Below are 12,762 nucleotides of genomic sequence, written 5' to 3'. Positions count from 1 at the left end.
GTAAAAAGAGCAAGGGTGGCGCTGAAAAGGCAAGACATCATAGAAGAAAAACAATAAGGATGTCACCACGTGAGCCAAACCTGGTAACTTTTGCATCAAGATGAGCTGCAGGATGAAAAAGGAACTCCAGATAGTGAGGATGAAAACCACTGTCCAAGTTTATGAATTGTTTATCATTACAACATGAGGCCAAACTATTTAAAAATACAGTCTGATGTGACGCCATAGAACTTATCAGGTAAACATCTTTGTCTATAGCCCCTCAGCAGCAGGGACACAGAAGGGGAAATAGGGCAAGTTTGAAAAACTTTACAGGGTTTGCAGGATGTTTTAAAAACAGTTAGGTCCTTTACAGTGTTTTGACTAAAATCTGCTGATATTTGGTTGACTAAAACTAGACTTAGACTAAAAAACTTAAGACAAGATTAAGACCTAAACTCAAAAGATATTCTATTGAGTCAAACTAGACTGAGACTAAAGCTCTTATGGTATTCTATTGACTAAAACTAGACTGAGACTAAAACTCTTATGGTATTCGATTGACTAAAACTAGACTAAGACTAAAACTCTTATGGTATTCGATTGACTAAAACTAGACTAAGACTAAAACTCTTATGGTATTCGATTGACTAAAACTAGACTAAGACTAAAACTCTTATGGTATTCGATTGACTAAAACTAGACTTAGACTAAAACTCTTATGGTATTCTATTGACTAAAACTAAACTTAGACTAAAACTCTTATAGTATTCAATTGACTAAAACTAGACTTAGACTAAAACTCTTATAGTATTCGATTGACTAAAACTAGACTGAGACTAAAAGACTTGAGACAAGAACTAGCCTCAAACTCTTAAGCTATTTAGTCGACTCAAACTCGACTAAGACTAAAACCCTTATGGTATTCAGTTGACTAAACTAGACTCAGACTAAAAGACCTGAGACAAGACTTATACTTAAACTCTAATGGTATTTTGTCGTCTTAAACTGGACTGAGTCTAAAACTCTAATGGTATTATATTAACTAAATCTAGTCTAAGACTTAAAGTCTTATGGTATTCATTGGACTGAATCTAGACCAAGACTTAAAAGCTTGGGACATGGCTATAAGTCTTTTGGTATTCAGTTGCTAAAACTCTTATGGTATTCTACTGACTTAAACTAGGCTAAGACTAAAAGACTAGAGACAAGACTAAGACTAAAACTCTTATGGTATTCAGTTGACTACACTAGACCGGGACTAATAGACTAGAGACAAGACTTAGACTAAATCTCTTTTGCTATTTAGTCAAATAAAACAAGACTAAGACTAAAACTCTTGTGATTTTCTCCTGACTAAAACTAAACTAAGACTAAAAGACTTGAGACAAGACTAAGACTAAAACTCTTATGGTATTTATTTGACTTAAACTAGACTGAGACTTAAAGGTTAGATGATTAAAATATGACCTTAAATAGATGGTGTGTGTTTCTAAAGACTGAGACTTAATCAGAATTTACTGGGTTACTGACAGTGAAGGTTTTTCTGTCTCGTTCTGATAGAGGGACAGCTCAGGACGGAGACAATAGGAGAAAGACGGGACCCTTAGGGGGTGAAAGAGGCCCTGCGGCGTCAGCAGACGGCCTGTTCAGGGACCACTGTGTGGATATTAACTGAACTCTGAACCAGCTTTGATGAAATCTATCTACAGGCTGGACACCTTAAACACACACACACACCAAGGGGGAATAGATGAGATGTAAATACCATAACGTGCAGGTCAACGGCAGTCGACTCTCACCCCTCTCCACACACATTTTATGACTTAGCATCTGCTTAGTGTCAGTCACGCTTCATCACGAGCTGAAAACACAGATTACACTAAAAAAAACATTTTTTTTTTTCCATCTGTCATCCCTGATATCTTCATCAGTCCGCCCGTCCTGATATCTGTTCTGCTTCTAACGTGTTTGTTGAACACGAGTCCTTGTGTGACTTTGTGATTGATTCTAATTTTGCTCACACCTTTACCACCTGGGATGAAACGGAAGAGGTGCTGCAAAGAGAGGGAAGTTTGCAGAATGTTAATGCGTGCTGATTTTTGTCTGCGAGGGAAAGAGGAAGAGGTAAAAATAAGCAAAGGTCGACACTTGTCATGCAGGAGGATTGCTAGAGGAGTTTGATTCATGTTCATCACATCCTGGAAGGCTGGAGTGAGAAGAGACAGAAAAACCAAAAGGAGAGGCCCAAACATGTCCGAAGAAACAAGGAGAGGGGCTGAGGAGGACACAGATCCCGACAGAGAAACAGAGACAGGCATGCAGGAGGCTTTAGATCAGCTTTATTCAACAGAGGAGGATCAGTGCAGGTGAGACAGAGAAGCAAGTGTACAATCACTGAAAACAAAAGGGAAAGTTGTACAAAACTTTACAGGAAAGAGGAAAAAAAGGCTTCACAGTGCTCGGAGGAGAAATGAATCAGAGCTGCAGCTAATTAGAGAGTTTGAACAAATGTGACAGAAAGCAGGCAGTGAGGAATTTAGTGCTGCGCTGGGTTTATGGGTAATATTTTAAAAAGTTAATTTTGTGTGAGTTGGTGGCGTTGGCGGAGGGAGGTGGAGGCTTTCAGCCCGATTAATGCGCTAACACAGCATCAATCAGGATACTGTATTTACACTGTGATGCAAAGAGGAAAAAAACAGGTTATTCAGACTTTAAAAGTTTTTCTGCACTTATAGCCACGCTGCACTTCATTAATAGGATTTATTCTCATAATGTGATTAAAAAATAGTCTCAAAAGCTAAACGATACTTTTAATTTGTTGAATTGTTCGCAAACTGAGGTATACTTTCAGAAATGGCTTTTATGCACGTATTTAAAGCACCTGTAAGGCATAAATAATAGTCTGCAGCACTTATTATTGTATTATCTCCCTTTCTTTGACTTAATGATAAAATTCCCTGATCTGAGTCACTAAAAGAAGCGACTTCTTTTGCATAAAAAGTCACTTAATGATGTTTTCTAGCTCAGAATCCACCTGAGAGCTGGATGTGATGCTGTCTGCTCAGTGCGCGGTTGTGTGTGTAGTTGTACATGTGTGCGTCTGAGTATCTGTGTGTGTTCCTGTTAGGACTTGGCGAGTGTATCCTGGTGTGTGAGGGTGGGTACATCTGCCCCGCCATGGCTCGGATGTTTTCTGTGTATGTGTTACCGTGACGTCTGTCTTGTGTGTGGATGGCATCCAGCGTACGGCTGCGTGCATGTCTGGACCTGCGATCATGCGCGTCAACATACATGTTATCTAGCCTTGTGTGTCCGTGTATGTCTACGAATGTCTGGCAGCGTCTGTTTGAGTTGTCATCAAAGTTGCTCAGCGTGTGGCTGTGCGACACAAACCCAAACTCATATCTGGAAACAGGAGTTTCCCGCCCTTCGTCATCGTCGCTGCACTCAGCGTCCCTCTGCGCAAACCCAAACCTGTACCCGCTCTGCCGCTCCCTCATGTGGAGGCCGTAGGTGTAACGTGTGTGCGTTTCCCCCGGCCTCTGCGTGAAGCGCTGCCTGTGGCTGTGAGGCAGCGGCTCGGACGCTCGTCTCCTCAGGGTGGGGAGGAGAGAGGAGGAGCGCAGAGGGGGGGGCGGCTGCTGATGATGAGAGGCGTCGCTCATCCGTACCTGATTGCTGGTGGCGATTTGGCTGGATGGTTGAGGTCCGTTTGTAGCTGTCGATTGAGGATTGGCACTTCCAGTCTGAAAAAAAGCACAAATCCGGGTTATAAATGATGCTATGTAATATCTCAGACTCTATAACGTTATGTATTCCCTAAATCATCCAAACAAACTACAAATTTCATCAAGCTGCCCCACATATTGTAAGATCTGAAGCTATAAATTCATTATTTTATTCAGCGATTCCACCCCAGACTTGTTTTTAATGTTTAATTCCTCTTGTGCTCTGATTCACAATGTGTGTAATCGTATTCTGTCGCTGGATTTCTGCTGAGCGCAAAAAGAAAGAGGAGTCGTGATCCCTGCCAATCCTCTGATATAAACCTCGCCTCCTTCTTAAAGACTTTAAACGACATTCGAGCACAGTCGTGGCCTCAAACTGTCATTCAGCACAGCTAATGTTGTTTTCAGACACCGAGGGCCTGATTTACACCCGAGACTCATGTGAAACATGTTGTAAAGTGGTGGTGGAGAGGCCGGCGTCAGGAGGTGATACCTGTCGAGGGGCTCGGAGCACCACGAGCTGGATGGTGCCTCTGGTGTTCCCCTCTGATGACATGGAGCGCCGCAGCGTCTCCATGGCGGCGTGGTTCGAGCGTCCAACCAGGGACTCGCCGTTGACTGCAACAAGCTGGTCATTCACACTCAATCGACCGTCCTGTTGGAAGAGAAGACACATATTAAAAAATTTACTAAAATTGTCAACACATTTTTAGAGTATAGAGTGACAGAAAGAAACAGGTGTTCTCTATAAAACTTTTCATGAGATAAAGTTTAGAAAAGTCTGAAGGAATGTCCTCCAGAGGAAAAATCTAGATATTCTTCTATTAAAATGAAGCATTTTAGGGCATTTTGAGATTAGATTATGATAAATGAAGACCTTGTTTTATACTAATTATGATGGTAGAATAAGAAGCTGTCTGTTCTCGACCTTCAGACAGACCCTCAAACCAGTTCCTGAAGTTAGAGTAAGACCACATCAGACTTTAGACTGGAGGAACACATGAAAAGTAGTATTTCAAAAACAGAAGAAAATTTATTGCATATATTTTTAAAGGTGGGAAAAGGAGGATCTGTTATAACTGGACTGCAGCGCCACCTTCTGGCCCGGAGTCTCACACACACTGTTATAAAGATGTGCTTTTTAACCAGGTGTGTGTTTGTTTTGGAATTTATTTTTTTTTTAACCTCTTAAGACCCAAGCTTTTGTCTGGTGTGAAATTTTGTCTCTCCTTGCTATTTGGGATAAGTAAGACCTCATATTGTACAGGAAGTTACATTATTTGTGTTATGAGATCTGTATTGATTGTTTTTTAGTAGTGTTATTATACTTAAATATGTTGGGTTTTTTTCACTGAAACAGGTGTAATGTTGTGATTTCACCAAAAAATGATGTGGGCAGTGTCCCTAAATGTGGATAGGTCAAAGTTTTAAAAAATGAAGTATCATGGGTCTGAAAGCTAGAAATGAAATGTTCACATATGTGGACGCTAGATCTTAAGAGGCAAAGTCAACATTTCACCAGATACAAAGCGATGAGGTAAGGTAGTTATCAGTACAGTTACATAGGGCTGATGTTTGAAACATGACAACAAGCAAATGTTCTGAGTTTGTACCAAATGTCAGTAGCTAGCCATATGTAGTGCTATCGGCAGCCCGGTGCTCTAAGACATGTCTGTAATATGTAACATCAGTAAATCCTGGTTATGTGCTGCCAGTCATCTACCAAGTAGAGCTAACCTCACTCTTCATTTTATTGATAGACTCTCAAGTTTGAACAGACCACTGCAGAATAACTGCTGACTGTGGGTTGGAATGAACATTATCGCAAACAGTTTAGCTCCTGTGTTAGCCTTTAGCTCGTGCTCTATCTCTCTCCTTTTAAACTTTCTTCTGCTCTGTCCTTTTTCTGTCTGACAGTTGGGCTCCGGTGTCGACCACCACTACAAAATTAATCACAGAAATTGGTCAATCGGGAAGCTAAGAAGTAGAATTTCAAAATAAACTGTATTGGTGCTGATAATCTCCAATTAAAGTGTGGATTAGGATCAGGAATATATTTATAATCCTTTATTTTATTGTTCTTACTCCAGTTGGAGCTAATCCTATTTACTGAGCTGTGGCTGGATACTTTGTGGATTCCCTGGGCATAACTTTGAGGCATAATTGACATTATTTTTAGGGCACATATTTGACCCACTGGGTCGTCAAAAAAACATAAGTAAATAAGTAAACTAGTGCTAGCTTGTTGAGCTAATATGCCAAGTAGGAATTGTGTTGACAAACGGTCCAGACTCATGTCGCATGGTGCTCTGTGGGTAACATGTTGTATCACCTGTTGTCTTGTTATGTGTTTCTAATGGATAGTGTCAGCTCTGCCTGGAGGCGCTAAAACTTTAATAGTGTTTACGATTACGATTATGTTTACGATCATATTTACGCTTATTTTTCCGAGGTATTTTTTTCTTTGGTCGGGTAAACAAATTACACACCCGAACCTAACGCAGACACAAAACTACACTTCTGTTACAAACATTAAAAACAGCAGTCTGCTCCACTTTTCCTCTGATTGATATTGAAATCCGTCATTGTGACGCAGAACTTCAATCCCTGAGAACAAGTGTTAAAGCCTATAGCACACGCTTGGCGGGAAAAAGAGAAGAGTAGCAAAAGCTGTAAAATAAGACACAGAGTGGTCAGTAATAAAGCTCTAAGAGGAGAGGAGAGAGATGAAGAGGAATGGGCAGAGGCGGGAATTGTGTGTATGTGAGAGAAAGTGAAGTAGAAAATGAAAGAAGGCGGACGGCAGGAAAATTGTAGAGTTAGCAATCTAGAGAGAGTGGGAGAGCCATGATAAATACACAGAGCAGCTAATGGAATAGCCTCCGTGGGCACTAAATCACTTCTAAGTGTTTTAAATAGCAGCCTCTCATAGAGAGGCAACAGTGAATATAGAGCCCTGGAGGAAGGAGGGAGGAGGGAGAGGAGCCTGCCATGCCATGAGGAGTCTCTTTGTGAGCGTGTGGAGTCATGATCTGTGCGTTACGGCCACTCCTGACCTTTGACCTCAGCTCATTAACAAGGCACCAACCAGGCTGACCTCTCACACACACACAAACACACACTCAGGGTGGAGAAATGTGCTCGTCTTAACACACGCTGCCTCAAATCTCAAGGATGGCATCAAAAATTGATGCTTGTGCCAAAAAAAGCGGATGTCTATAAAATTCCCTATTAACATCTCAGCTCTCCATGTGCGCAGCACCACGCTACATGTAATTTTAATTTGTTTTCTTCAGCGCTCGCTTTGATAGGATGGTGAGACAGGATCAGGGATAAAGTCAAGGAGCGTTTTTCTGCGATAATCGAGGCCGCGGGCCCTGACAGCAGCCAAAAGTCTTTTAATGGAAATAGGTTAGATCTCTCCATGACTCTTCCTCGTCTCCTCCCTCTTTGTGTGTGTGTGTGTGTCAGTCAGACTCAGGGGACGCCTGGCTCTTCTTCGTACCAGCCTGGCTCTGCACAGTCTCATCAGACTCCTTAGCTGCTTTGCATTAGCATGCATCAAGATGGAGGAGGAGACAGTCAGACGCAGACAGACACCCTGATGTATTGTGCTCCTGCTGAGTCTCTCCACTTTTCAATTTCTCCTCTTATTCCGCCTCTTTCCATCTCTCTATTGTTGGATCCCAATCATTTTCTCCCTCAGATTTCCCCTCAGCACTGTCTGTCTCTTCTCCGTCTCCCTCTTATGTGGTATCTTGTCCCAGAAACCTGTTTCGCAGCCAGCTGGAGATCTTACTGGGCTATTCTGCCGGGGTGCTATCACATCAGCAGCTGTCTGAAAACCACTTCTGAAGGCTCTTTCTGCCCGCCCTGCTCCAAAACCAGCCGTTTTATCTGTAACGCCATACTGTATGCAGAGGAGACGGTGCAGCAGAGATGTGACGTGTCAAAGGGGGCGAGGTATCCAGGCCAAGTGGAGGAATCTCTAAAGTGCTGAAATGGGATGTTTCTCTTTCCTGCACTCGCTGGCTGAAGTGAGCGCTGAGTGATATAGATAAGACGGCTGCAGTGCTGATGAGACAAGGCCGAGCCAGGTCAACCGGGGTTAGAGGTTGAGGGGAGGAAAACAGACAGGAAATGAGACGGAGGTGCGAGAGACGCAGAGGAAGGAGGGAACAAATGAAGCAGGAGTGATGGTAACTTTTGTGTACGAGGAATTGGTGCAGTCTCTGTTCTGATGTATTTTTCAGGAGTTCTTTGAAAGTAAATGACTGATGAGACATTTTATGACTACAAAGAAATCTTCACATCTAAATTAGACATGAGACATCCAACATGCACGGCTTTTATTTCTTTTTTTACCTTTGTTTCTGCATCTAATGGTAAAACACACGTGATCAAAATTTCAAGACCAGTTGAAATGTGCAAAAAATTACTTTTTGCACAGTTGGGTCTTAAGAAGGCTCTAAGTAGAGTTTCAAAATGCAGGAAGAAGAAATGGGAGTGAGACAACAAGTTTATTTCCCAGTGCAGGATCTTTGAAGTCCCTGTTCTTGAACTTTTGATCAGATGATGAATGGCAGACATCACCCCCAATTCTGTTTTTGCATTTTGGAACTCTACTTCGAAACTTTTTTCAGATCCAACAGTGCAAAATGTAAAGTTCTTTTCCAACTGGTCTTTATGTTTTGATCAGGTGTGTGTCACTCTAGCTCCTTTTGCACATTTTTATCAAACCTGCAGATAAGTTCTTTGGACTGAAGCAAGAAAAGCCTTATCCCCCTTTTTTTCCTTTATTTTTCTTCTTTTTTTATTATTTTTTTTTTCTTAAAAATAAAAAAGAAAAGCCTTAATCCTTTTCCCCCTTTTTCCTTCTTTTTTTAATTTTTTTTTTTTACTTTTTCTTAAAATTAAAAATAATAACCAGATTCCTTTTTTTCCCTTTTTCCTTCTTATTTTTTTAATTATCTTTTTTTCTTAAAAAGGAAACAGATTCTTTTTTTTCCTTTTTTAATTTATTTTTTCTTAAAAATAAAAAAGAAAAGCCTGATTCCTTTTCGCCCCTTTTTTCCTTCTTTTTTTCTTTTTTACTTTTTATTAAAAATAAAAAAATAAAAAAACTGATTCCTTTTTTCCCCTTTTTTTCCTTCTTATTTTTTTTTCTTTAAAGAAAAAACAAAAAACAAAATCCTTTTATTTCCTTCTTTTTTAATTTTCTATTTTTTTATTTTTTCTCTAAAATAAAAAAAGAAAAGCCTGATTCCTTTTTTTTTACCATTTTTTTCTTTCTTTTATTCATTTATTAATTCATTTTTTCTTAAAAATAAACAAAGAAAAACCTGATTCCAACACCTTGCTCTGAGCTTCCTGTACCTTATAAGCGGCTCCTCCGTGGATGATAGACTTGATGAAGATCCCCAAGTCTTCCCCTGTCTCTCTCGACTTGTTCCCCTTCAGGCTGACCCCGAGGCCTGCAGATCCCGACTCGTTCAGCGGCACCTCGTACATGAGCTGCTCCCTCCCGTCCTCGTACACCAGGCTGCTTGCCTCCTCACCTTTCTGAAACACAAGACGACAGCAGATTTATTTAAGTCCTGTTCCAGACTTTCACTGAAGTTTCCTCAGAGTGCTCTGCTAAAAGCTGCAAAGCCTGTTCACACAAACACCTAATACCTACTTTACATAATAACTGCTGTGTATGATGGCTGACGATTGAGGAGGGAGCAGCGTATCTAATGCACTGCCTGATAATGCCTGCTCATACAGCACAGGAGGAAAAAAGGACGGAGGAGAGGATTAAAAAGTCAGATGGAAGACGGCTGCAGGGAGGGAAAGGAGAGTAAGAGAAAGAAGAGGAGGAGAGGAGCAGGTGTTGTGTAGCAGACAGAGAGATGGAGGTGTAGTGAGGGGAAGAAGAAAGCGACTGTAGAGAGGTTATTCCATTTGGAGATGAAAGGCGCAGACGGGGAGCAAGCTATTTCTAAAGGAAACATAATAACCTTTTCATACCTCTTCCTGCAGCACAGTGGGGGAGGAAGAGGGAGGAAAGGAGGGGGAGAGATGGAGGCGCAGAGGAGCATTTAAAAGTAATAACCCTTCCCCGAGGTATACCCGCTCCTCTCATTCACACTCCACCTCCTCCCTCTTTACATTTCACCATAATCTCTCAATCTCACTGTACGTCTCTCCTTCTCCTCCTCCTCCGACTTCCACTTCGAGCGCTGCTTTCCGCAGGTCTCCATCTACATCTTTCACCCACCCACTGCCATCTAATGTGGAGAAAATGACCAGCGAAAAATAAGATGGAGGAGGGAGACAAAAGGCGAGAACAGGCGAGAGCAGGGGAAGAGGAAAATGTCTGTCATTAGAGGGTGGCATAAATGGAGTGCGAGGAGGGAAAAATGCCAGGTTCAGTCACCCAGGGAGAAGACGGGCCTCCGCACCGGCTCTCTGCAGCTTTATTGTTCTTTGAAGAGGAGGATGGAGGGTTAAGAGAGCGTATGCACAGATTCACACGTCAGAAACTCCTCTCCTGGTTGGTTCCTGCCTGCTTTTGCTCTCCATACTGACAGAGAACAATGCAACTGCAGCTAAAAGCACAATACCTTCCTAAATGGAGATTATAATCTCAGCATGTAGGTCGAAAGGAGAATGTATACACCAGCTTTACCAGCAGCAGAGCTTTACAGATTTGTGTACCAACGCCAGGATTGCTGAGGCTTACATCAGGCGCCTCACCCGCCAATGAATCCAGAAAGCCATGTTCACGTTTCCTCTCTTCTTGGCACGGCTCTGAAGGATGTGGGAGTCAAAATGTCCTCCAGTGTAATGTGGTGGGCGCTCGCACTTTTTCGACTTCACTGTGATCCTGCCTCCCTCCATCAGCTCTTGCCTCGTCGAGGCGCTTAATTAAAACAACGGGCTGTTAAAGCCTTGAGGCCCGGAGAGGCGCTCGGTGCCAGGGAGTGAGTCAGAGTCCCAGTGACGGAGATGAACCTGGAAGGTGTCTGCGTCAGAGTCAAGACAGTCAAAGGGAAGTGGTGCAGCTCAATGTGTTTAGTCATTTTGCATTGAAGACAGACGCCGGCTGAGCGACGACTAATTAAAGCACAGTGGATATTACAGTCAGGGTGACGTCATGTATGTTAGAAACAGAAGGGTCAAAAGTCTTCACATCCAATACTCAAGTAGAAGTATAGATAGTAGGGTTAAAAAAGACTTTTGCAGAAGTCGAAGTTTCAACTCTACTTTTTTACTGAAGCAAAAGCGTAAAAGTACTGCTTTCAAAACTACTTAAAGTATAAAAGTAATGTCAGGGGGACAAATGCCATTAAGGTCAAAAGCTAGTGACAGTAAAATTTTGTTAAAAGTCAAAGTTGAAAAATTTGGAGCAGCTGTTGTTGAACAGTAGGGTCCTACTAAACACAGGCTAGATCACCTCAAACTAGACATGCACCGATCAATAGGTCAGCTGATGGGCTGATTGCTGATTCCCTTAATTTTGGGGGATCAGCAATCGGCCCATCCTTACATATGAAACTGATCTTATAAACCTCCAGAAAAGATGTGACAGCCAGCCTTTGTTGCTTTTTGCTCAAGACCTAAAACTCAGAACACTTAAATGGTTGTTTAAGTTAAAACATAAAGATTTTATTGTTTCACATGTAGGTATGAGTACCTTTCACATTTGAAACGATACGGTACCTATGCCTGGTACCTGGCGATCAGTACTGGTACTCAACGGTACCAATTTTTGGTACTTTTTTTGTGTTTATGTGGTAAAAAATATCAATTTGTTTGATAATAAAATATAAAAAAAATTCAATTTAACATGTTTATTCTTCAGTATATAACCTTGAAATGCTGTGTTCATTTTCAGCGTGGAAAATCGCCTAGTCTTCCACTCCCTCACAGTCAGAGAGATGCATTTAGGTACCTTAATGTGGTACCTTTTGGTTTCACTTGAATCGGTACCTGGTACTTTTGACAGAATTTGGTTGGTACCAATAAAAAAAGCTAATTAGGTACCCATCCCTATTCACAGGTATTGTTCAATGATTTTCAATATAATAAGATTGGGAACATCAAAGGTATATGCTGTTGGTCACAAAAAATAAAGAATTAAAATCGTTATCAGCCCAAATTGGTATGGGCAGGTCAGCCTTTTTAGAGATGGGTGATCGGCCAAAAAATTGTGATCGGTGCACCCCTTGTTCAGACTAATCGAGGCTAGCCAAAATGTTTGATTACTTTATTTAGACACTATCACAACACCTGCTGTGTTTCACCCCATGTAAGTCGATTTAATTTTATTTTCCAAGTAGTGCCAGACCAAAGCACAAGTAATTTAAGGTTACTGTGGATAATTTTCTGAATAGTTATTATGTTTTTCCCATTAGATCCACGATACTTAGTAGGTGCTGTTTCCTGTTTTGTGTCAGCAGAGCCCGGCACTGGGTCTTCTTCATGCTAAATGATCATCATGATGCACCTCGCTGTGGTTAAATAAATGCTGTAGTTAGATTTATCTGGATAGGTTTTAATTTTTTGTGTGTGTTTGTGTTGATTTTTGTTTCAAATGACAGGCTGGAATGAAAACAAGCCAAAATCAAATGGGAGTAAAAAGGCTATTTTGAAAAATGTAGGGAGAAAGTACAGAGATTTGTCTGAAAATGTAAAGAGTATAAGTAAAAAGTAAGCTACTCCAGTAAAATATAGATACCCAAAATGTTTACCTAAGTAAGGTAATAAAGTATTTCTACTTCATTGCTTGACACCTCTGGTTAGAAAGCGTGTAAAGAGACAAGTCAAAGACCTACTTTTCAATCCTCTACTGATTCTCATCAGAAAGTGGCGCAAACTTCTTCCCTAGAAAGTCATCTATTTCTATTTTCAACACCAGGACTTTGAGTCAGGCTTATTTTTATCAACAAGGACTTTCAGAGCGCCGTAACTCAAAACCAAGAGGAATTACAAAGACAATCCACCACTTCCTGCTGCACAGACACTTGAGAAGGCTCAGGTGGCAACCTGGGAGGTTTTAAATACC

At 41.3% G+C, this 12,762-nt stretch overlaps 1 protein-coding gene across 6 annotated transcripts in view; it reads right to left on the bottom strand.

Moving 5' to 3' along the window:
• LOC141786059 (partitioning defective 3 homolog B-like) overlaps positions 1-12,762 on the bottom strand; it is a 152,947-nt gene that overhangs the window by 75,627 nt on the left and 64,558 nt on the right. For all 6 annotated transcript variants that reach the window (XM_074664760.1, XM_074664762.1, XM_074664761.1 and 3 more), the window contains 3 exons: positions 9,087-9,272; positions 4,204-4,365; positions 3,654-3,728 (listed from right to left, as the gene is read on the bottom strand). In XM_074664760.1, the coding sequence (XP_074520861.1) occupies positions 3,654-3,728; positions 4,204-4,365; positions 9,087-9,272 (423 nt within the window). The remainder of the gene's footprint in view (positions 1-3,653; positions 3,729-4,203; positions 4,366-9,086; positions 9,273-12,762) is intronic.

The sequence above is a fragment of the Halichoeres trimaculatus genome, unplaced genomic scaffold (genome assembly GCF_033239565.1).
Source record: "Halichoeres trimaculatus isolate MK-OKI-2021-1 unplaced genomic scaffold, fHalTri1.1 fHalTri1_scaffold_24, whole genome shotgun sequence".
Classification (NCBI taxonomy): Eukaryota; Metazoa; Chordata; class Actinopteri; order Labriformes; family Labridae; genus Halichoeres; species Halichoeres trimaculatus.
This window is presented reverse-complemented; position numbering and strand designations above follow the sequence as displayed.